Source organism: Anabrus simplex, chromosome 1, assembly GCF_040414725.1.
Source record: "Anabrus simplex isolate iqAnaSimp1 chromosome 1, ASM4041472v1, whole genome shotgun sequence".
Classification (NCBI taxonomy): domain Eukaryota; kingdom Metazoa; phylum Arthropoda; class Insecta; order Orthoptera; family Tettigoniidae; genus Anabrus; species Anabrus simplex.
Genome location: NC_090265.1, coordinates 342,327,221 through 342,351,508, shown reverse-complemented (window position 1 = coordinate 342,351,508; position 24,288 = coordinate 342,327,221). Strand labels below are relative to the sequence as shown.

Genomic DNA, 24,288 nt, shown 5'->3' with positions numbered 1-24,288 from the left:
ACACAGGGACTGATACATTAAAATGGAACAATTTCTAGTCTTGATGAAACCATGGGCAAGATGATAATGAGCTAAGTGTTTGTTGAAGGAGTAGCATTGTTTGGTTTGAATCAAATGAGATTGCATCAGCATAATTTACTCCTAAATACTTAACACACTCGGGTTTAAAATGCATTTAATGACGATTCCTTCCTCAATTGTAATGAATCTCACCGTTAGTTTTCCTTTCTTTACATTCATAGCAACAGACTTTTCCAAATTTAGTTCTAAACCTAGTCCCTGAAGTCTTAGGACGCTAACTTCGAAAGTTCGACTGCTGAATCCTGATTCTTTCCAATAATAACGATATCGTGGGCACAACCTAATACTGCTAACGGCTGGGGACCCTTTACCATGGAGTAGCCGTATTTATTAGAGAGTTTTAATAATAATAATAATAATAATAATACTAATAATAATAATAATAATAATAATAATAATAATAATAATAATAATAATAATAATAATAATAATTGTACCGGGTGGTACACCTCCACGCCGCTAATTCAAACTTTGCGCCAGTTAAAACTCCTCTTCTGGAGGAAGCCTGAACTTTAACTTCCATATTAATTCAACGATTTCTCAGAAGATGTCATCACTATAAATTTTGAAGTGTTCTGAACTATGTCAGTTTCGATTCATTTTTGTTTTATCTGTAGCAAGAAGTGTGAACATTCTCTTCTAGAGGACACTACTTAAGAACTACAATGGTGCACCCTAGTGCGAAGTGAAGGAACCTTTTTTTTTTTTTTGGAAGAAATTTAGTACTTATAAGTTTGTTCTTTAATAAATTTCTTTCTGCTATTGTTTAAGTTGGCAATGTTAACCCTTTCTTTCCGCCAGTTTTGAATTTGACCAATAAGGAATTTCTGTAATTAATTTTCCACCAATAAGGTGTTTCTTCTTCATCTAGTGTAGTAGTTTTTGCCATTATCCAATAAAATGCTTGTGGGCGAGTGTTATCATTCACGAAACGCCTCGAACTTTCCACGAGGGTATATAAACTGCTGATTTTCGGGTCTCCGCGCCACTTCAGTAACACCTATCATTGTGTAAATTATGTAGCAGGGGGCGGGAAGCGCCTCTTTCTTCGGGCAGCAGTTCAACCACCAGGTAATGGCCGTTTTATAACTTATTTTCTCGCCAGCTCAGCAGTTTAACCCTCGGGGCGGGTTCGAAATCTTTACCATGTAACTTTCCTCTAAAATGTAAAAGACTTTTGATTTAAATTCTGCCTCTGTAACTACATATTGGGATAGAGAGTGCTTAACCCTCTCGAGCTCCCACTCATATTGCTTTGAGGTGAACTTATTTTCACAACCGTTTCTTCCCTTCTAATGTAATGCAAATCGTTTTCTTATATAATTCACCTCTTTAGTATGGGATTAGCCCTTGCATTAGCGGCCCAGTGCCAAGTAGGTTTTAATAAGGTGTATTTGGAGTGCAGTTTTGCCTCCTCTCAAGTTGGTATTGTGGAGGCCATGTAATATTTATGTTTCTTCACTGAATAGGTCTCAGTAGGTTGGGTATTTTTTACCCCTGTGTGTATGTCCTTGGAGGACAGCTTGAAGGTGGAGTTTGGTGTGGCCTTTGATAGGCTTGAACTTTGAGAGCGGGTTGCTCTTTCTTAAATCGGTTTATGTGTGCCTCGAGCAGGCTTTACTGAGTAATAGGGAGCAAGTGCTCCTGGGCATGATTGGGGTTTTCTGCCCCTTTGTCAAACCTGGTATTTGGCTAATGTTGGGCTAATTGCTCAAGAATTGTGTGTCTGGCTCTCGGAGCCCAAATCCTGTAACAACTGGAATTGTACATTCTCGATTTGTTGCTAGGCTACTAAGTACCTGTTATATGTGTTATTTCTTAATCTTGAAAAGAAAATATAACCTTGTTAAATTTTAAATTAACTTTAATTTCGTATATTGAGACCTGTTCATCCCAGCACCTTCTTTCACCTCTAACTACCACGGAAAATTCCGTAACAACAACAATAATAATAATAATAATAATAATAATAATAATAATAATAATAATAATAATAATAATAATAATAATAATAATAATAATAATAACAGGTACCTGCTTCGTGCTGGCCATACTGTCAACGCTGTCACCATCGAAAGGTGGGCTGATGGCGCAGAGACGTCGGCCCATCATGGAGTAGCACATGATGACGACGGAGCCCGGAACTGCATACACCACCACAAAGCACACGGTATCGTAGATTGTGCGGTTACTGTCCACCCATTGCTCGTAACAGTATGGGTACTCGTAGCCCTGGAACTCGACCACCTCCAGCGTGCGGACCCACAGCAGCGGCAAGAAGATAACGATGGACACTATCCACAGCAGCGCGATCACCTGTTCACAGAACTCATATAAATATAAGCATGCCCCCTCAATTGTGTACAATAGAATCTATAAGCCAGTCTTAGATGAACTTTACAATTACATGCTCAACAAGCTTCTGCCTTCTGCTCCGTGCTTGCAATCTCTCCACCATCTCCCTAAATGAAATGGCACGTGGCTTTCAGTGCCGGGAGTGTCCAAGGACATGTTCGGCTCGCCAGGTGAAGGTCTTCCGATTTGACTCCAGTAGGCGACCTGCGCGTCGTGATGAGGATGAAATGATGATGAAGACAACACATACACCCAGCCCCTGAAAATGAAAACCTACAACCTGTTTTCCAGTCATTGACCGGGTCAGGGATGGAATGAATGAAGCAGATATAGGCTGTTAGTACGATGGGGTCGCCACTCCCAAAGTGATTTTATTAATGAATGATAGATGCAATGAAATGAGAATGGAGAGTGTTGCTGGAATGAATGATGACAGGGAAAACCGGAGTACCCGGAGAAAAACCTGTCCCGCCTCCGCTTTGTCCAGCACAAATCTCACATGGAGTGACCGGGATTTGAACCACGGTATCCAGCGGTGAGAGGCCGACGCGCTGCCGTCTGAGCCACGGAGGCTTTACACCCAGCCCCTATGCCAGCGAAATTAACCAATGATTATTAAAATTACAGACCATGCCGGGAATCGAACCCGGGACCCCTGTGACCAAAGGCCAGCACGTTAAGTATTTAGCCGCGGTGTTGGACGCCAGCGCACAGTAGGAGCTGGTTACCTGCTCGCAAGTTTGAAGAGCTGGTCGTGCTTGTCACTGGTGCTGACAGAGCTAGTGAATTGCGTACAGTGCAAGGTGGGTAGCCTGCCAGCAGGCGAGCAGGCCGAGAAGATGTTCGACAGAAATGGTTTCCAGAGATGATGAACTGTTTCCCATGAACTCTACTGGCTAGGATTTCTATGTAAATACGTATTTGTTTTCTGAGTAGCTACAGATAAAATTTTGTAATATGTTTACGAATTAGGATATTTCGAATGCTTGCAAAGCATTTCTTATTTTCCATATTTCCGTATATAGTACACATCGTATCGTATCATAATCTGTTTAACCTCCAGGGTCGGTTTTCAGCGAGGAATCCCACCTCTAACGCCTCAAGGGCAGTGTCCTGGAGCTTCAGACTTTGGGTCGGGGATACAACTGGGGAGAATGACCAGTACCTCGCCCAGGCGGCCTCACCTCCTGTGCGGAACAGGGGCCTTGTTGAGGGATGGGAAGATTGGATAGGACAGGCAAGGAAGAGGGAAGGAAGCGGCCGGGCCTTAAGTTAGGAACCATCCCGGCATTTGCCTGGAGGAGAAGTGAGAAACCACGGAAAACCACTTCTAGGATGGCTGAGGTGGGAATCGAATCCACCTCTACTCAGTTGACCTCCCGAGGCTGAGTGGACCCCGTTCCAACCCTCGTACCACTTTTCAAATTTCGTGGCAGAGCCGGGAATCGAACCCGGACCTCCAGGGGTGGCAGCTAATCACGCTAACCACTACACCACAGAGGCGGACATATAGTACACATACCGTATTTATATAATTTAACAATTTTAAATATGCTCCATATTACAAAGTTATTCTTCGCAGAAAAACATATAAAATGTATTTATCAAGCATCAATATTTGAAAGGCGAATTCTGATATTTCCATGAAATATGGAAAGCAAGTTCTGTCCTATGTACATTATTTTCTTTCTTGTTGGCTTTGGCCTTGCCATGTAATCCGCTGTGACAACAGGGTGAATCAATCTGTAATAACAGTGTAAAAACGCCGTAATTATTTTAATACTCATATCAGAAAGGTTAAACTATTGCTTTGTGGCTTTCATGCTCAAGCAATAAAACATTCAATTTTCTTATAAGTATAAACATTTGATACAATACAGATATTCTTTGCACTATTTTTCACCATATTTATGCAAGTTTTGGTTCACATTTTACTATTTTCTTCTTTTTTCTTTCTTAACCTGCTTACCCTCCAGGGTTGGTTTTTCCCTCGGACATATCGAGGGATCTCACCTCTGCCGCCTCAAGGGCAGTGTCCTGGAGCGTGAGACATTGGGTTGGAGGATACAACTGGGGAGTATGACCAGTACCTCGCCCAGGCGGCCTCACCTGCTATGCTGGACAGGGTCCTTGGACTTGGTGGGGGATGGGAAGATTGGAAGTGATAGACAAGGAAGAGGGAAGGAAGCGGCCGTGGCCTTAAGTTGAGTACCATCCCGGCATTTGCCTGGAGGAGAAATGCGAAGCCACGGAAAACTACTTCCAGGATGGCTGAAGTGGGAATCGAACCCATCTCTACTCAGTTGATCTCCCGAGGCTCCCTTTGTTATAAACAGGTCTAGGATTTATATATAATAAAAATTGCTAAATATGCACATGCATGTGGGCTGAAAATCGCAATAGGAAATAGTAAGTCCGCCTCCGTGGTGTAGTGGTTAGTGTGATTAGCTGCCACACCCGGAGGCCCGGGTTCGATTCCCGGCCTTGACACGAAATTTGAAATGTGGTATGAGGGCTGGAACGGGGTCCACTCAGCCTCGGGAGGTCAACTGAGTGGAGATGGGATCGATTCCCACCTTAGCCATCCTGGAAGTGGTTTTCTGTGGTTTCCCACTTCTCCTCCAAGCAAATGCTACCTAACTTCAGGCCACGGCCGCTTCCTTCCCTCTTCCTTGTCTATCCCTTCCAAACTTCCCATCCCCCAGCAAGGCCCCTGTTCAGCATAGCAGGTGAGGCCGCCTGGGCGAGGTACTGGTCATCCTCCCCAGTTGTAACCCCGACCCAGTCTGAAGCTCCAGGACACTGCCCTTGAGGCGGTAGAGGTGGGATCTCTCGCTGAGTCCGAGTGAAAAACCGACCCTGGAGGGTAAACAGATGAAGAAGAAAAGAAATTAACGAATCAGCTGAAATGGCATCAGGATTTGTAAAAATTAAAAAAAAAATCCAATTTCAGGAGACTAAAATGGATTAAAAATTTAATTTTTTCCATACGCACCCCCCCCCCCCCCCCACATTATCGCCGCTACTGAGCCTGGAGGGGTGCATTATATGTTCATAACTACGATGTTCCGTACAATACATGTATATATTCTATCATATAAGGACGTACATAATCATATGTGTTCAACGTGGCGTTTGTATAAAATAAAACAACATGCTTTGTAATCACCGTGTACCAGGAACATAAATCATTACTTTAAAGGTTGTCATAAGTAATGAAGTGCAAAATAAAAGGCATTTTTTAGGGACTTAACATGCTCAATTCTCCAATGAAAAATTATGAAGTAGAATAATATGCCGTACTATATCGCTTCTGTAACAAAACGTCATGCTGTTATAAACTTAAACAAAAGAAAATAGGCCATGATAAAAGTAGCATCTCTTCAAGCAACCATGTCGATACAAAAGTACACAAACACTCACACACTAACGAATGCCGACGTCAATATTTATGCCACAGCCTATGCAGCTGAATGTTTCAACCATTATTTGTAGACCAAAACAGGTTAGTGGAGCCTATCACCGGTAGGTGTGCAGAGCCCTGAGTCAGCAATGTGGCAAAGTACAAGCCTCTAGAAGGGAAGCGACTTGCGCCCTCGTGCACAGATGTTTCTAGCAGGGGCACAGCGCTTACGGCGGGCTAGCTTTGACTCCCGTGCTATAAGGAGACGTATGTCTCTAAGAAGCCAAACAGTGTCATACAATACAGCATCGAGAAGATCAGTTCTTTATTTTTTAGATCGATGTATTGTATTTTAGATCTTCACTGGAAACGGGAAGAGGTAAGAGTTGCGTAGGTTACAATCAAAAGTCTCATGATCCATAATCTGCGAACTTACAGTGGATAGCAGTGAATTCTAACAATAGTTTGACGGTAAGTATACTGTATGTACGGTATTGATCTGGTTCGAGAAACGCTACATCTAGTAGAAAGTAGGCTAGTACATAATCTAACAAGTTCCATTGGATCTTATGTGTTTTGAGATCAGCTGCCTTCCAACCAATCGCAAGAGATTGTGAATGTTCGGACTATGACCATCCCCTTGTGTAATGAGTCGTTTGTGCTTTTTGTCTGTAATATACCATTTGAATCAGCTGTCCCTACCAATGTTTTGTTCTGCAGCCTAAGAAATATGTGGGATCGTTGTCAGGTCGATATTTCAGTACTGCAAACCGTACCACTGTGACAACATCCTGCAAACTATCCGGAACACTACTGTGTTATAATTCCCGCCACGTGACTATAGAACGTTCGAAAAATATGACATCCTATGGATCATCTATGTAACTATATGAAAATGTCGTGCCAAGTGATCAGGTACAGCAAAACGAGAAATTCACGCTTTAAATTACGTTACAATGATTTGGAGAGCGTACGAATGAGCTAACTAGAAAAAAACTCGCTCACTCCACTCACTCCGTAGGCTTCTGAGGGGCGTGAAGTTCCCGTGCCAATCTCACAATCCTCTTCCATCCTTTTCGATCTTGAGCCCGCTCTTCCCAGTTATCAATTTGGAGGGTGCGGCGTACCTTGTTGATCTCCTTCTTCCAGGTGCTTCGGGGTCTTCCTGAGGATCGATTGCCATTAAGAGATTGTGTAAATCTACAGGTGCTCTGTTATCCTCCATCCTCAGTACATGTCCAGCTCAGCGCAGTCTGTCGGATTCAATCACACCCATTATAGTGTGTTGTTGAGAGAGGTGTAAATCTCATAGTTAGATATTTTCTGCCAGCTTTGGGAGATAGTATCGATCCATGGGCAAAATATTTTTCTATAAACTTTATTCTCAAAGACTTACACTGCTGCTGCTCTTTCTTTGTTATACTCCATGTCTCGGAACCATACAGAAGTACTGGTCGAATGATTTTATTGTAGATAATCATTTTTGCATTCCTTGTTAAAAACTTGGAGCGTAATATAGGGCTCATAGAGTAAAATGCATTATTTGCATTCTTAATTCTAGCTTGGTGTTCCTTTTGTCTTCGGTTTTGCTCATCGATTAATACACCAAATAATTTAAACTCCTCTACTCTTTTAAATATATACTTCTCATCTTCAAACGAAATCTGTCAACCTTCTCATGATTCGGTCTCTGTACAAACATGTAACGTTTTTTTAATCATTCACCCGTAAGCCAGTTTTTGCTACCATTTCTTCTAGTTCCACAAATGACTGCCTAATTTCTAATTCATTGCGGCCAATAAGAACAATATCATCCGCATATGCAAGGACTTGATGTTGTCTCCCCAGTATGGTGCCAGCAGGTACAAGAGGTAGTTTCTTGATAACCTTCTCCATTGCAATGTTGAATAGAAGAAGAGATAGTGCATCCCCTTGTCTCAATCCAGTTTTATTCTGGAAGGAACATGATTTTCTACCCTTGAGCAAAACACAGCTAACATCACAATCCATACATGGCTTCCAGACGTTAATTAATTTTATGGGAAAGCCAAACTCCATCATAATGTTCCACAGACCTTCTCTGTGGATTGAATCATATGCCTTGAAGAAATCTATAAAGAGATAACGAACCGACTCCTTGTGTTACCCCACCTTATCATTAATAGTCTTAATTGCAAATATGTTGTCTGTAGTGGATCTGTTACTACGAAAACCGTTCTGATAGTCCCCAATAACATTTTCAGCAAATAGTTTTAAACGCTGTAAAAGAATAGAAGACAGAATTTTGTAGGCCGTGTTTACAAGAGATATACCACGATAATTTTGAAGTTCTTCCTTATACCCTCCTTTATGAATTGGGACAATAAATGATTACTGCCATTCTTTTGGAATAACTTCATCGTGCCATATCCTTAGAGTGATCTTTTATATGTATTTATGCAATCTTTCTCCACCATATTTAATAAGCTCAGCAGGAATGTTGTCATTCTTCATACGAGTGTCATTTCAGAGCTGTGGCGTAGCGACGTGATTAAACGCTAGCTCACCATGTAACGACACGTAGTATTGATAGTTCGAATCCTACATCGTACAGTTTTTATACATAGATGTGAAACATCATTGCTAAAACACAGGCAAGCAGCTATTATTGTTTTTGTGCGCTGCTATACGGTCGGAATAAAGTCGCTTCAGTCATTCGTCATCTGTTCCACGGGCAGATAAGTTGAATAAGAGAGAAATAGCTGCAAGCAATACGTTTGTATCAGGAGAGGTATCCGGACAGGCGATATCCAACTGCAAAGACGCCACCAACCCCCAATTCTGCTGGAGGATGTGCCACTTGGGGAACTTTTAACGGTATTTCAACAGTATGAGGCTCCACTTCAGTAGATTTTAGCCATCCGTAACCTTATGAATGAGACACATCCAGGAAGATGTGTAAGAAGAAGAGAACCAGTCTGTTGGCCCACTGGGTTACCGGATTTGACCCCCTAAGAATTCTGTACTTCTTACTGTGTGTGTGTGTGTGGGGGGGGGGTGCATCTGAAAGAAACAGTTTGCGCCCAAACGCCAAAAAATCGCGAGCGGCTTCGACAACTCATCGCCGAAACCGGCAGATCAAAACACAGGCTATGCTACGGCGCATTAGAACATCCGTTAAGCGGTGTTCCCAGATGTGCATAAACCAAGCAGACAATCACTTCGAGCACTTGCTGATGAAACTAACCATTGTTAGTGCAATTTGATTCCACCTATCCGATCTTCGTCCGACCCTGGTGACATATCGGCCGTTCTTACGGCCACATACACTTTCATTCACTGAAAATGTGCATAAAAGATGATATACCTCGTACGTTAAGAGACGGTAAACGTTACATAAATCAATAAAAGACCGGGCGAGTTGGCCGCGCGCGTAGAGGCGCGCGGCTGTGAGCTTGCATCCGGGAGATAGTAGGTTCGAATCCCACTATCGGCAGCCCTGAAAATGGTTTTCCGTGGTTTCCCATTTTCACACCAGGCAAATGCTGGGGCTGTACCTTAATTAAGGCCACGGCCGCTTCCTTCCAACTCCTAGGCCTTTCCTATCCCATCGTCGCCATAAGACCTATCTGTGTCGGTGCGACGTAAAGCCCCCTAGCAACAACAATCAATAAAAGGTTATCCCTGCCCGGACTTGAACGTAACGCTTGAAAACCTGGTGCACCGTAGCGTTCGGCTTGCATTTATAATTTACGTTATACCATACCACGGCACAATGCGTGTTGATTACAGCTCATGCGATTGTTTAAACACGGTCGTAATGCCCACTTCGTATTTCACACACGTATCGTTTACAAATCAGATCATTTATAGAGTGCGCTCGTGGTTTCTATTTCTATTTCTATTATTGAATAATGATATTATGGCACAACTGTTTCCTATTTTTGTGCAGGCCGTAAATACAAAGATATCCATTTTACTGTGTTTTCCGTGGGTAGATATATTTAGGATGTATATTAGACTGCGGTTTGCACGAAACAATATTGATTGGGGCAGCTGATTCAACTGGTATACCAGTAATTATTTTGAAACATAAATTATAAAAGAAGATGTTTTAATATCAGTAATGTATTCTGTCTCACCCGTGTCATCTAGGCTCGTCAAACTGGAAAATGAGAAACAAGCCAGGTAATACATCATTCTGTCAATTTATGAACTGTAGTATTTCACCCAGCAATCTAGAGATAGCGAGCCTGCCTCTCACCCAGAACCCACGGCTGGGATTCGCGGCCTGGTCAGATATTTTAACGTTGATCTGGGGGCAGGTTCGAGTCTACTCCGTCTAATGTGAGAAGAGTTGAGGAGCTATCGAACGATGAGGTGGCGGGCCCGGTCTAGAAAGCCAAGAATATAGACCGAGAGGATTAGTTGCGCTGACCACCGCTCCGCCTTGTAATCTGTAGGCGTTGGGGATGGGCAGCGGCCGCTTGGTTGATCCAGGGCCAACAGGGCTGTACCGTCAGTGTGTTGGTTTAGTATGTTATATGGTCATTATTATTATTATTATTATTATTATTATTGTCTTTACGGCCCACTATCTACTTTTACGATTTTCGGAGACGCCTAGGTGCTGAAATTTAGTACCGCAGGAGTTCTTTAACGTGCTAGTGAATCTACTGACACGAGGCTAACGTATTTGAGCAACTTCAAATACCACCGGACTGAGCCAGGATCGAACCTCCCAAGTTGGGGTCAGAAGGCCAGCGCCTCAACCGTCTGAGCCACTCATCCCGGCTATTATTATTATTATTATTATTATTATTATTATTATTATTATTATTATTATTATTAGAGTCTTCATTATGGTTCTTATTATGAAATGAAACGAGGAGCTGAGGACAGAAAAGAATGGTTGCATAGACAAGGCATTGCCTTTAGACAGTGATGATGATGATGATGATGATGATGACGACGACGACGACGATGATGGTGATGATGATGATGATGATTATTATTATTATTATTAGAGATGTAAAAGGGGTCAAGAACAACAATTTACAAACATTTCTCCTAGATAAAACGTACAATACCGGAAAGTACGTTCAGACTGCAACTTTGAGATTTCAGGAGTAATGATACGAGGGTATATTATTTCTATTTCTAATTTCAGTAATCGTCTGAGTAGGTTACTTAAGAGATTTATCGGAAATAATATATTTTGAATATTTATGACCTTTGATCCCCGTGTCACGCTGAGAAGCTCTTCTACTTACATGGCCCATGGTTTCTGTCATCTTCTCTAACTAATCTCATTGGGTCATATTCTTTCCTTCCGTCCTATATGTTCAGGATTGCAGTTATTTTCGGTGTAGCATCGTAATTATACAGGAAGGCATAAATTTTGTCAAATATTTACCGCCTTGTCTTGGAACTATTAGTTGTTGATGTACTGTTTCGTTTAATAGCTAGGAATTAGAATTTGTGACATAATCGTTGTAACCGACGAGATTAATATAGTAAAATTTGCCTATGAACAGCAGTCATAAATATGGTTCTTCGAGTTCTGTGAGCCTTTTACATTATATAGTCATACCTTGTTAAACTAAAATTTGCCGCGGGCGGAAGTTCTGATAAAATTGCCGAACTGTGTCGGGATTGTGCCTCTAGCCCTAATAGGTATTCCTATAACTTGATGAGATGTCAGCTTGTAGAGTAGGGTCATAGTCCACGTATTTCTCTTCTTGTTTGCTGAAGCTACTAGTTTCCATTAGAATGGACGAATCAGTGATGCAGCCAATTGTTTACTTAGATGGAATAGTGATCATGTCAATGCCCCTTATAGAGACGCACATCGTCCGGCCATGCATCTCCTACTCACAGATGACGGTAAAGGGGTGAGGTATATTTTATCTGAACAATTGAAGAGTCTGTTCTATTTTACCACATTTTTCATAAGAAACATAAACTGATTAAAATTTCTCAATATATCTTGAATCATTCTTAGAGACATATTTTCGAATTGCCTATTTTAGGACAGACATTTCTGACTACAGTTTGAAAATATAAACCAGTCTATATAAAATAAAGTTTTGTCTGTACATTGCTCAGAATTTAAAAGAAAGGATGGTATTTCTGTATCAGTCATGTCCACACTAACAAGAAAATGCACTGTTTAATTTTCCGTAATTTCTGTCTCTCTGTCTGTATGTATGTACACGCATCACGGGAAAACAGCTGAAGAGAAGTTAATGAAAATCGGCGTGCAAAGTTGGGAAATAATCTAGGCTATAAATAATTTTATCCACGCTGAGTGAAATGGTAGTTTAGGCGAAGGCCTAAAATTTAATTTTCAAATATTTATGTTATTAGAGGTCAAATCTTAATGAAAATTGGTATGCAAAATCAGGGAATAAGTCGCTACAATCTAGACTATAAATAATTGTATTCACGCTGATTGAAATGGTAGTTTAGGGGAAGGCCTAACATTTAATTCTCAAATATTTATGTTATTATATTGTTTTTATCTTAACGAAATTCCGTAGGCGAAGTTGGGGAATAACTCGCTACAATCTAGGCCAAAGTAATTGTATCCAAGCTGAGAAAAATAGTAGTTTAGGGAAGGCCTAATATTTAATTTTCGAATATGTATGTTATTAGTGGTCCTATTTTAATGAAAATCGATATACAAAGTCGGGGAATAAGTCGCTATAACCTAGGTCATAAATAATTTTCTTCACGCTGAGCGGAATGGTATTTTAGGGGAAGGCCTTAAATTTAATTCTCAAATATTCAGGTTATTAGTGGTCGTATCGATATAAATACTACATAACTAAAGTTATATAGTATTAAATTTCTGTTCATTTATGTCTTATACATTGTTACCGTACCGGCTATATCACAGAGATATTCATGAATTTGGATTTTTGTTACTAGTCCATATCAGCGCTGAGACACGAGAAAATGGGTAAACGGAATTCAATGAAAATAGGTATGTAAAGTAGGAGAATAAGGAACTAAAGTCTACGCTATAAATTATTTTATGAGACGCCCTAATATCGCAAAGTTGAAAGAAAACTAAATATAGTTGTAACCGTACAACAGGGTTACAGACTCCATTCTGTATTTATTATTATTATTATTATTATTATTATTATTATTATTATTATTATTATTAACCTGATTCATTAGATTTTATATATTCTGTTTCTCATCATTTAGACTGTAATAATTAGGTATCGCGTATATTATTGTATTTAATCATAGGTTAAGTGAATATGTTTGTAATTATTCTGTATTGTAGTAAGTGAGATTTGTTGGTTTCATATTGTCATGCTGTGGCTTGTAACTTTGGCTAGATGAGCTGGCATAGTATTTTGCAATCGAGGCTATGTTTAACTGGGAATGTTGTGTACAAGGAGATTTCCCGGTGACGCATTCGGTATAGTCATTCTCGAACCGCTTGGGTACGCTTAGACAACACTTGACTGATGACATCAGTGCGTGGACACGTGATTGCGACCAAGTGTCAGTATTCGCCAGCTACTGTATGTTGAAGTGGAAGGGATGAACAGTGAGTGGGGAGATGAGTCGTCATCGCGAGGTGATATAAGTCGAGGCAACGGTAGTGAGAGATTCAGATGATATCAATCAGTTGATAGTACTCAGTTCATCATATCTATTCAGTTCATAGTACTCAGTTCATAGTATTCAGTTCATATCGTGCAGATCATATGTAACAGTCAGATGTATCAAATGGAAGAAGTGGTCTTAGTGTGATGGTCAGAGCTGAGAGTTGTGTTTGAAGAGGTAATCATCGAGGAAGTCTACAAGTGGTGGTTGTATCCGAGCAGAGACGGGTACTATGCTGATAAAGAAACATCATCTTCTTGTGAGGATGGACTTCACAAGATGTTTCTATAATATTTTCCAATTATTTAAAATATATTGAGTGGACGTAATTACATTGGAGCTCCCTACACGCGTACATGGTATGTAGGCCAACTCCTTGTTATATAAGAAGATTATAACAGACGGCTCCCGACTTCAGCTCACAGGTTTTCCCAAGAATTTCAAGTTCAACAGCGGTGTATGCAGACAACAGGTAATTAAAGCATCAGACATGTTATGCATTCATAACATGAAGAAGAGTGTAATCAGCGGCGATATCACATCTCACTTCAAGTTCATGCCAATAGTTTTTTTGTTTAGACTAAATTTTCCTTTTCTTTGTACCGCAAATCTCACGATATATTTCTTTTGTTAAATTAAAAGACGTTGATGATTGTTTATTGTGACGTAAATTTAGTCATAAACTCAGTTTTATTTTTAATTATAATAAGTGATTCCAGTTCCATGTACAATCCTCAATTGTGGAAATGCAACAGTAATTTAATATTGTCCTGATCCATATCCCTGTATATTGCCAAATATGTGAGTTTATCACCTCACGCCTTGAGATAATTGATATAAGAGGTATGCTCTACCGAATTTTGTTGTTTTTCTTAAAAAAGCAACTGGCGCTCAAACAAATGTTATGTATATTGTGTGAAGGAGATGTAAGTATAAGAGTAGTGGTTGGAGTAGCAACATAGTGTACCCGGATGAGATAGGCCCTAGTTTTATGATTTGATTTTTTATAAGATGATTGCAAATATATAGGAATATTAAATTGAGTACAGTGTCAGTTGTGTGCGGACGGAAGGATTTCAACATAAGCTAGACATATCGCGATTGTCCGTCGCCACAGTTAAGCTTGTCATTATGGGGAGAATGTTTCTTGGTCAGAAGCTAAGAGGATTAAACCTAGAGCTCACAACAACAGAAGTAATGACTACAAGGAAGTGAAAGAGTATGTATTTCGGAACAAGGGCGAGCAGGTGCAGCACCAATACCGAGAATATGACGTACCAGTATTTTCCACTGCCTCGAGGCATTTTGTGTTGTCAAGTTGCAAGGAAGAGATTTTAAACTAACCGATGCGGTGTTGACCAATGGAAAAATTTATCATAGGCCCGCAGATAAACCAACATAAGAAAAACTCAGAGTGAACTCCAGTTAGCTTCTCCGATAACAATAATTTAATTATTCCAACCACATGATTGAATAGAGGAGATTTTTGTGATATCATTCCCATGTTGATTAATTGTAATCGTAATAAATTAAAGTCATGAATTCGTGGAAATGACCCACGCTATCTCGCCATTGGTCAAGATGAGCACGCCATCAGGGACGCCGAGTTAGCGCGCGAAAGGTGGAGGACAGAAATTAAGTGATATTTCCATGATCACCGAACGATATGAGTTCAGAATACGACACATGAATGTGTATCGCCAGTTTATTAAGTAGGATAAAGCAAGGGATCAAAATCCACCTGCATATGCCAATTTAGGATAACCAACCCCCCTCCCTAGGAGATGACCGCGGATGACCCCGGCGGGAAACCATGTCGTCCATAAATAACCAGTGGTGGGACCTCACATCAACCAGTTCTTACCAGTCACCAGTTGTTATCGGTCACCAGTCGTGTCAGTCGTATGAAGTAGTTGAGACTCTGACACGTTGACTCTGTAAGTCAGTACCTCGGGACGCATTCGAAGTCAGTTAGAGCTGAAAGTGCGTGAGTTGTTATGAGAATGAAGACGAACAGTGAAATTATCCATAGTACCGAGTGTAAATAATCAGTACAACTGTATGTTGAATTTAATAAATGTCATGTGATTAAATAATAAATAACTAACGGAACGCCGATAGTACCTTTGGAAGGCAGTGTACGGAGCCTGAAGTAAATAGCTCAAGATAGACGGTGAATAACTATCCGAGCAGGGAACTATAGGAGCTAGGCGATTATCAAGACGGCTTAGAAATAAACCAGGAAGTGCCGGTTGAAGACGCGATACGCGCCGGTTCGAATGATACGACACTTCGTCGTAATGTGTCACGACGTGTGTTTCGGGCTTATATGAAGAAAATATTGTGCGAGTGTCAGGGGTCTAGACGCACCTGTAAGTGTTTTTTAAAATTAGTATTCTTGTATAAAATAGTGTAAATTATTTAATAAGGTGTTAATCATGGGTAATCGCACAGAAGTGTTTTGCTGTGTTAATTTTATATTGTGCGACATGATGGACGAGTAAATCACCATGGGGCCGTGAGGCCTATCTTCCGCTACGAGACAATGGAATTCTACATAGGAATGAGTACACAAATTTAATATTGGGGGATGTTATCGCGACTAAACGGGGTCCAGTGTAAATTAATTATGGTTACTTAACATGGTCCGCCTCCCGAGTCCATGATTTTATTTTTTTGTTAGACGGACGAACTAATTTATATCAACGTAATAATGGGTTAGATTAATTAATTTGAGTATTTGTTTGTTGTATATAATGTAAATATGGGATATATTTCTTTCGATTAATGCATGCTGTTTGTAATACTTTGACTTAAATTCATTTCAAGTGTTAAATTCCTTTTTGTGCTAACCCATTTATTTGATTTTCAATCACTGCGGTGATTATTTGTATTTTAGTTAGGAATATTTTCTACCAGACAGCCAGATTATGAAAGTGCCAGAGTATGTAAAATTTGTGTTGCGTACGGAAGGTCATAATAATAATAATAATAATAATAATAATAATAATAATAATAATAATAATAATAATAATAATAATAATAATAATAATAATAATAATAATAATAATGTTGTATCTGCTGTGGGCGTTCGTAAGTTCTATATAATAATAATAATGCTCGGTGTGTTTGCGAGAAAGAAATAATAATAATGTTTGTGAGTTGGTAAAGGAAAGTAAATTAATAATAATAATAATAATAATAATAATAATAATATTTTGTGCGTTTGCAAGTTAAAGTATAATAATAATGATGACAGTGCTTCGTGAGTTAGCTAGTGCAAATAATAATCAATGTGGAGATGACATGTAGCATTAAAGACTTTAATTCGCGTAGTCAGTTTGATTTTACGTAAATTGTTGATTTCACGTTTGGACTTTATTTTAACCATTAAAATTTGTTTAAAAGCGACAGAGGCACGTGAATTAGAATGGTCACGATATGTTAAAAGCCCAGAGTGGTTTGAGCCCATATTTAGAGTTGGAAGTCATGAGGGACGAATATCCGGCGTGAAATAAATTGAGCCGTATTGTTTGTAATGATGAAATAGATGAATCTCAAGGCCTAAGATGATATAAAATGCATATTCCGGTGTTATTAGTGGCAGAATCCACGCACCGAGGATTAATTTATGAATTAAATGTTTGAAGAGTTCCGATAAAAGGAAATGGACTTCAAATTGGAAGGAATAGTTTAGCAATCGCCGGCATTGGAGGTATTTGCCCAGCCGCGATGTGCCATAGGTTGTGAGATGTGTCTTGGGAGGACGTGTGTCCCTATATAAAATTAACGGCAGTACGAAACTGAAGGTACGGTCCCGAATACCGTGTTTTCCCGACCGATATAAAGCAGATCTTAGTGGTTCATAACGGGATTTAACATATGTGACTAAATTCTAAAGAGTGGAAATTAAAATATCATCTTTCCATTTTTAATAATAATAATAACAATAATCATACTCCAAGTGAATCTTGTCTTAAATCAATTGCTTAGTGCCAAAGTAGACAGAAATTGTAAAGGTTTATGCATTTAACCATAAATATCGCTAACGGTAGTGTAAACGTGAAATTAGGATAATAATAATAATAATAATAATAATAATAATAATAATAATAATGAAAAGTTGAAGTAGCAGAAGATGAAGAACTTGCAATAGTAATTTGAGAATAATAATTATGATGAAAGGAAATTAAGAGATTTCTGGACGATGATTCATTGTTACGAATATAATAATAATAATAATAATAATAATAATAATAATAATAATAATAATAATAATAATAATAATAATAATATTTTATTAGGAAGCTGATCATTAAATTGTGCGGATAAATTACGAGGAAGAACGACCCTTCGTTTGAAACGTCGGCAAGGGTTGGCATATAATAATCCCGGATGACAAATGATAATAATCAATTATAGGATTATAATTGAAATTAATGATAATAATAAAATAATTGATGGTAATCACAGAAGATGATAATGATCAGATAAAGAATGGTAATGATATTATTTAATAATCATAGGAGGATATGATAGGGACAGTCGTCCTATGTCGAACTGCTCAGAACCAGATGTTGGGTTTTCACGGGGAGATTGTTAGCGGTAGATACGTAAATAACCCACGGACGGCACATGTCTTCATTGTCAGAGCATAGTAATGAACCTTTCCGTACGTCTTGTCGTATTGACAAGTGTAAATATTAAAATAGGCTTTGAGTTAATGAACTCTACCTGGCGTGTTCGTGAATCTGGAAATAATTGGCTAGAGTTTGTCCGTACTATAAATTCCCATTTTTCGAGGCGATAACATTTCCACGGTGGGTGTCCGGCTCACCAGAATGTACATACCGGAAGTGTCTCATGTCCAAACGGAACGAGGAGATGACAGTAAAAAGTTACTGTCATGCCTTCGTCTCCGAAAGAAGATCTCCAGCGGTGAAACGTCCACTCATACGGATGTGAATTCGATCCCCAGTAACCAATTGGGGCGAATTCACCAGATGTTTACACTACCAGAGTAGTGAGGTAAATCCAAGTAGTATGTCATTTATTTTTCAGGATGGAATTGTCCCAATGTAATAATTGTCATCATGTGTAGTTTGCAAAATAAGTGAATAAATTGCTCCTCATTGCAATTTCAATAGGAAACAGTTTCCATATCTTTTTATTGTAGTTAGTCCAGTATACCCATGGAATTTAAGTTGTCACTTCCCAGTCCTATTGTGGAGTAAAAATTTTGTATCCATGAATGAGTCGTCCCCCGTAACCTTAATTTGCATGCCCCGTTCATCCCTATGTTCATTTGATGCGCCGATATATAATTTGATTTTCTTTATATTAATTTTTTTATCGTTTTCGAACTGATCACCCCTGAGATAAATGCTAGTCTGGGACTCAGGAAGTGAGCGGGTGCAATAGAAAGCTCATAAAATTGATCAACAATAACATTACATTGACCATTGTGTGTTGAGATGTGCTTTGTGTCTTCTGTTGCCACTGCTGCGTACCGAGTATGTGTTTTAAATTTGCCTTACGTCGCACTGACACAGATAGGTCTTATGGCGACGATGGGATAGGAAAGGGCTAGGGGTGTGAAGGAAGCGGCCTTGGCCTTAATTAAGGTACAGCCAAAGCATTTGTCTGGTATAAAAGTGGGAAACCACGGAATACCACCTTCAGGGCTGCCGACAATGAGGTTCGAATCCACTATTTCCCGGATGCAAGCTCACAGCTGCGCGCCCCTAACCACACGGCCAACTCACCCGGTCGTACCGAGTGTAATAGCCTGCCTGAATATTGGCGGGAAGTAGCTGGGGAGTTAGATAACTTTCTTCTTTAGCATGCCTTTCCTCTGGTACATAAATTTTCTGATACTACTGGTACGTAACACACTGGTTCATCAAAGCATTCGAGCTATTCAGTCCCTACTCTGAGGCACTGATTGGAATGAGTAGTGTGCATATTTAACGGAATGTCAGAGGAGTGTTCACGGCTGTCTGCGCCTGGTCATTCCCGCTCTGGAACTTTGGACTGTTAGATCGGCACCGTAGTACTGTTTGTTAAACGCCAAAAAAGTGCGGTTTTTCATTTGATCGAGTATTTTATATGATAACATTTCTTTTAATCGCTCCTTTCCTACTAACGTTTTTTAATGACCTATGTTGACTTCAGTTACGGAAATCACAAAGTCAGTCTTTGTGAAAATCCCGTAGGGAAGCACGGGTACATCAGCTAGTATTAATATAAATTAAATATGTAGTTCCACTTTCTTTCATAAACATACGTTTCAATGTCTGAGAATGTTTATGCATTTAAAGCCAAACCAAACCAAACCCCAAGGCGCAACAGCCCCGAAGGGCCATGGCCTACCAAGCGACCGCTGCTCAGCCCGAAGGCCTGCAGATTACGAGGTGTCGAGGTGTCTTGGCTTTCAAGACCGGGGCCGCCATTTCACCGTCAGATAACTCCTCAATTGTAATCACGTAGGCTGAGTGGACCTCGAACCAGCCCTGAGATGCAGGTAAAGATCCCTGACCTGGCCGGGAATCGAACCCGGTGCCTCCGGGTACGCTACCCCTACACCGCAGGGCCGGCATGCATTCAAATCAGTAGCGTGGAATATGATAAAACGGAACGAGGAATGAAGACTGTAATGGAACAATCGATAAGAAGACAGTGAAAATATATCTTTGATTACTCATTATTTAATTGATTGATTATTGATTAATGGCACTATTAATGTCATGTGACCTTCTCTTACATATAACTAGTTTAATACACTATTTGAAGTAAGTTGTTTACGACTATTCATCTGTGCATACCTAAATATTTGGTAATTGTAGCGATATGTTGACTAAGATATTGGCGTCTTATATATTGACAAGGTGTAAATATTGTGTTTATCTGCTAAACATTTTAGAAAGATTATGAACAGTGTAAAACAGTAGTTAATAAGTAATATGGAATAAGTAATTTAGTAAGTAATTAAAAAACATTAGGCTATTTATAACCAACTAAACTAAAAGTATAACAAAAGTAAACAAAACTATTTGATTCGTGATTATATTTGAATTTTACCGTTATAAAGCAGAACGTTGTCCGATTCTTTATATAAATCCATACCGTTTCACCAGTCTGAACCAAATTTTGTATACGGAACTTACCTTTTAGGACCCTACGGATAACCCTGTTTACAAGAAATTCTAACAGCCCTCTCCATTCGCTAGATTGAGGCCCTTTGGCACATTAGCATAGGCTAATGTAGGCGAAATATCGAATTTATCGTACAAGGACGGAACAAAGCTCATTTTAAGCCTCACGAAGCGAAAAACAAAATTTGTCATGTCTCTGGGTCCGAAAACCATGTTCTAAGGTCTTAAAAACAACCGTTTTGGAGGTATCGGAACTATACTATCTCCGCTCCTAGGGATCAGATGAAGAAATGGCCGGCCGTAACCATGGCAACGTCAGTTCAAGGATTCTACAATAGAATACAGGCCTGGTGTTCGAAGTAGGCATGTGCAGTAGGTGAGTGTACGCAAGGCCAAGGAGAGAGTCTGCTTAAACATTTTAAACTCACAGCCAGCGTTAATCTGCTGAGATACTTATTGTTTCTCGAACCACATTTACATAGTCAAGCCAGTCCAATTCTCTAGGGATGGAGGTGGGGAGGGGATGGCATATAAAAATAATCAAAAAACTGGTTTCGAATACATTATTTTCGGGGTCGCTGAGATGAACAGTGACACTCCGGATATCGCTTAAGTCCAAGTTCAGCCCTCATCGGAATGCGGGGATGGGGGTGGGGGGAGAAGGGTTAAAGAAAGTCCAAAATGGCCGAGATTATGGATGTACGTGTGTATGTTCTAGCATAGCTGTCAACCAAACTTGGTAAACATAATATGACTTATTATCTGAAAAAAAGTTGAGCGGGGGGGGGGGGGGGGGAAGGGATGAAGTATAAAAATAATAGAAAATTAAAAATAGAAAAAATAGAAAATAATAGAAAATGATTAATATTAATGTAGAATGCGTAGCCTCCGTGGCTCAGGCGGCAGCGCGTCGGGCTCTCACCCCTGGGTTCCGTGGTTCAAATCGCGGTCACTCCATGTGAGATTTGAGCTGGACAAAGCGGAGGCGGGACAGGATTTTCTCTGGGTACTCCGGTTTTTCCAGTCGTCCTTCATTCCAGAAACACTCTCCACTACAATTTAATTTCATCTGTCAGTCATTAATCATTGCCCCAGAGGAGTGCGGCAGGCCTCGGCAGCCGGCACAATTCCTATCCTCGCCGCAAGATGGGGCTTCATTCATTCCATCCTTGACCCGGACACTGACTGGAAAACAGGTCGTAGGTTTTCGGTTTAAAAAAATGTAGAATGCATAGTTTTCGGGGTCTTTGAGATGAAAAGTGACACTCCAGATGTCGTTTAAGTTCATCGCCATCGGCACGGGGGTGAGAAGGACTAAAACAGATAACGTCCATAACGACCGAGATTACGAATGTGTGCACGTCGAACTTGGAACTTGTAGGGGCAATAAACCCTAAGCATCCCTGGAGGGTGGGATGAGGAGGGGGTGACATGTAAAAATAATAAAAAATGACAAATATTGATGTGTGGGTTCCTGAGTTGAATTGTTATCCTCTGAATTCCATTTAAGTCCAGGTTCAGCCTCCATAGCATGGCGATTGAAAAGAGATGACAAATTAGGTCCAAAATGGCTGAGATTATGGCTGTATGTGTACGTTCCAATATAGCCTCAACGAAACTTGGTACACATACGACTTAATATGTGGAAAACATATGGTGTGGGGTAAGACACCACTAGCAGCCCAGGGGGGAAGGGATGGGGTGGAAAAGGGGGGGGGTGAAATATAAAAATAATAGAGAATTACCCATATTAATGTATAATCCATAGTTTTTGGGGTCGCTGAGATGAATAGTGACACTCCGGATGTCGTTTAAGTCCAAGTTCAGCCTCACCGTCATGAGGGAGGAGGGGGAGCGAGGGAAGGGGTCAAAAGAAACGTCCAAAATGACCGAAATTATGGATGGTGTGCATGTTCCAGGATAGCTCTCAAGCAAACTTAGTACACATATGATTTACTATCTGAAAAAAAAAATACTGTGGGGTAAGACATCTCTAGTACTCCCAGGGGAGAGAATGACATGTAAAAATAATCGACAACGGCCTATATTAGTGTCGAACCCATGGTTTTCGAGGTCGCTGAGAAGAATTGTGACACTGGATGCCGTTAAGTCCAAGTACAGCCTCCATCGGCATGGAGGTCAGAAGGGGTGAAATAGAAAATGTCCAAAATGACCGTGACGAGTGTTGATTCCGTCGTTTTCGGGGTCCTTAGGCCGACTGGTAACAGTCCCAGTGACATTTGGAGCGTGCACACTATATCTATAGTGTGACGCGTAAGTACATATAGTTATAACTTACTTTTATTATTTGTTTGAAAAGATCAGCTACTTTCCAGACAATCTGGGTTGCCACAAGAAAATAGTATAACGCGAAACTAATAATCTCAAATTAAAACTTAAAATTATACACAAACAATGTCCACCTCTGTGGTGTAGTGGTCACCCCCGGAGGCCCGGGTTCGATTCCCGGCTCTGCCACGAAATTTGAAAAGTGGTACGAGGGCTGGAACGGGGTCCACTCAGCCTCGGGAGGTCAACTGAGTAGAGGTGGGTTCGATTCCCATCTCAGCCTTCCTGGAAGTGGTTTTTCGTGGTTTCCCACTTCTCCTCCAGGCAAATGCCGAGATGGTACCTAACTTAAGGCCACGGCCGCTTCCTTCCCTCTTCCTTGTCTATTCCTTCCAATCATCCCATCCCCCACCAAGGCTCCTGTTCAGCATATCAGGTGAGGCCGCCTGGGCGAGGTACTGGTCATTCTCCCCAGTTGTATCCCCGACCTAATGTCTCACGCTCCAGGACATATTTTTATATTTACAAAGTGTTTCGTAAACTATAGATACAACATACGTACAACAATACTATACAACATTTCACTCAAGCAGGTTATACAAATGATAAAAGTAGAGTAGAGCCGGGCACTACAGCTAGTATACAAGAAAGGTGAATTAGCTACACCTACCAATACGGTTTTATATACGTCCTGAAAACATCTGTAAAGCGGATATCTTTGTATTTACGGCCTACACAGTCATAGGAAGCTGTTATGCCATATTATTGTTGAATAATAGAAACGCTCGCTAAATGGTCTGATATGTAAATGAAACGTGTGTGAAACACGAAGTGGTGGTTAAATCTACCGCATGGGCTGTGATCTACACGCATCGTGCCGTGGTGTAGTATGACTTAAATGGTAAGTGCAAAGCGAACGCTACGATCCGCCAGTCTTTCATGAGATAGGTTCGAGTCCGGGGCAAGGATACTCTTTTATTTTTGATTCATTTAACTTTTAACGTCACTTACATAAGACTTGTATCGTACAGTGCCGGGCTGAGTGGCTCAGACGGTTAAGGCACTGGCCTTCTAACCCCAACTTGGCAGATTCGATCCTGGCTCAGTCCGGTGGTATTTGAAGGTGCTCAAATACGACAGCCTCGTGTCGGTAGATTTACTGGCACGTAAAAGAACTCCTGCGGGACTAAATTCCGGCAACTCGGCGTCTCCGAAGACCGTAAAAGTAGTTAGTGGGACGTAAAGCAAATAGCATTATTATTATTATTATTATTATTATTATTATTATTATTATTATTATTATTAGCATCGTACAGTTGCTACACGTACTAAGCCGTTGACGCCAGGATGAACTGCTTCGATTACTCCATATTTTCGACAGAGCGGTGGTTTGTGAGA

The 24,288-nt window shown here is 40.3% G+C and overlaps 1 protein-coding gene across 1 annotated transcript in view; it reads right to left on the bottom strand.

Annotated features, from left to right (window-relative positions):
- Window positions 1-24,288, bottom strand: part of LOC136865931 (galanin receptor 2b-like) — a 220,177-nt gene that overhangs the window by 36,907 nt on the left and 158,982 nt on the right. The window contains exon 4 of the mRNA XM_068226450.1: window positions 2,116-2,397. Within this exon, the coding sequence (XP_068082551.1) occupies window positions 2,116-2,397 (282 nt within the window). The remainder of the gene's footprint in view (window positions 1-2,115; window positions 2,398-24,288) is intronic.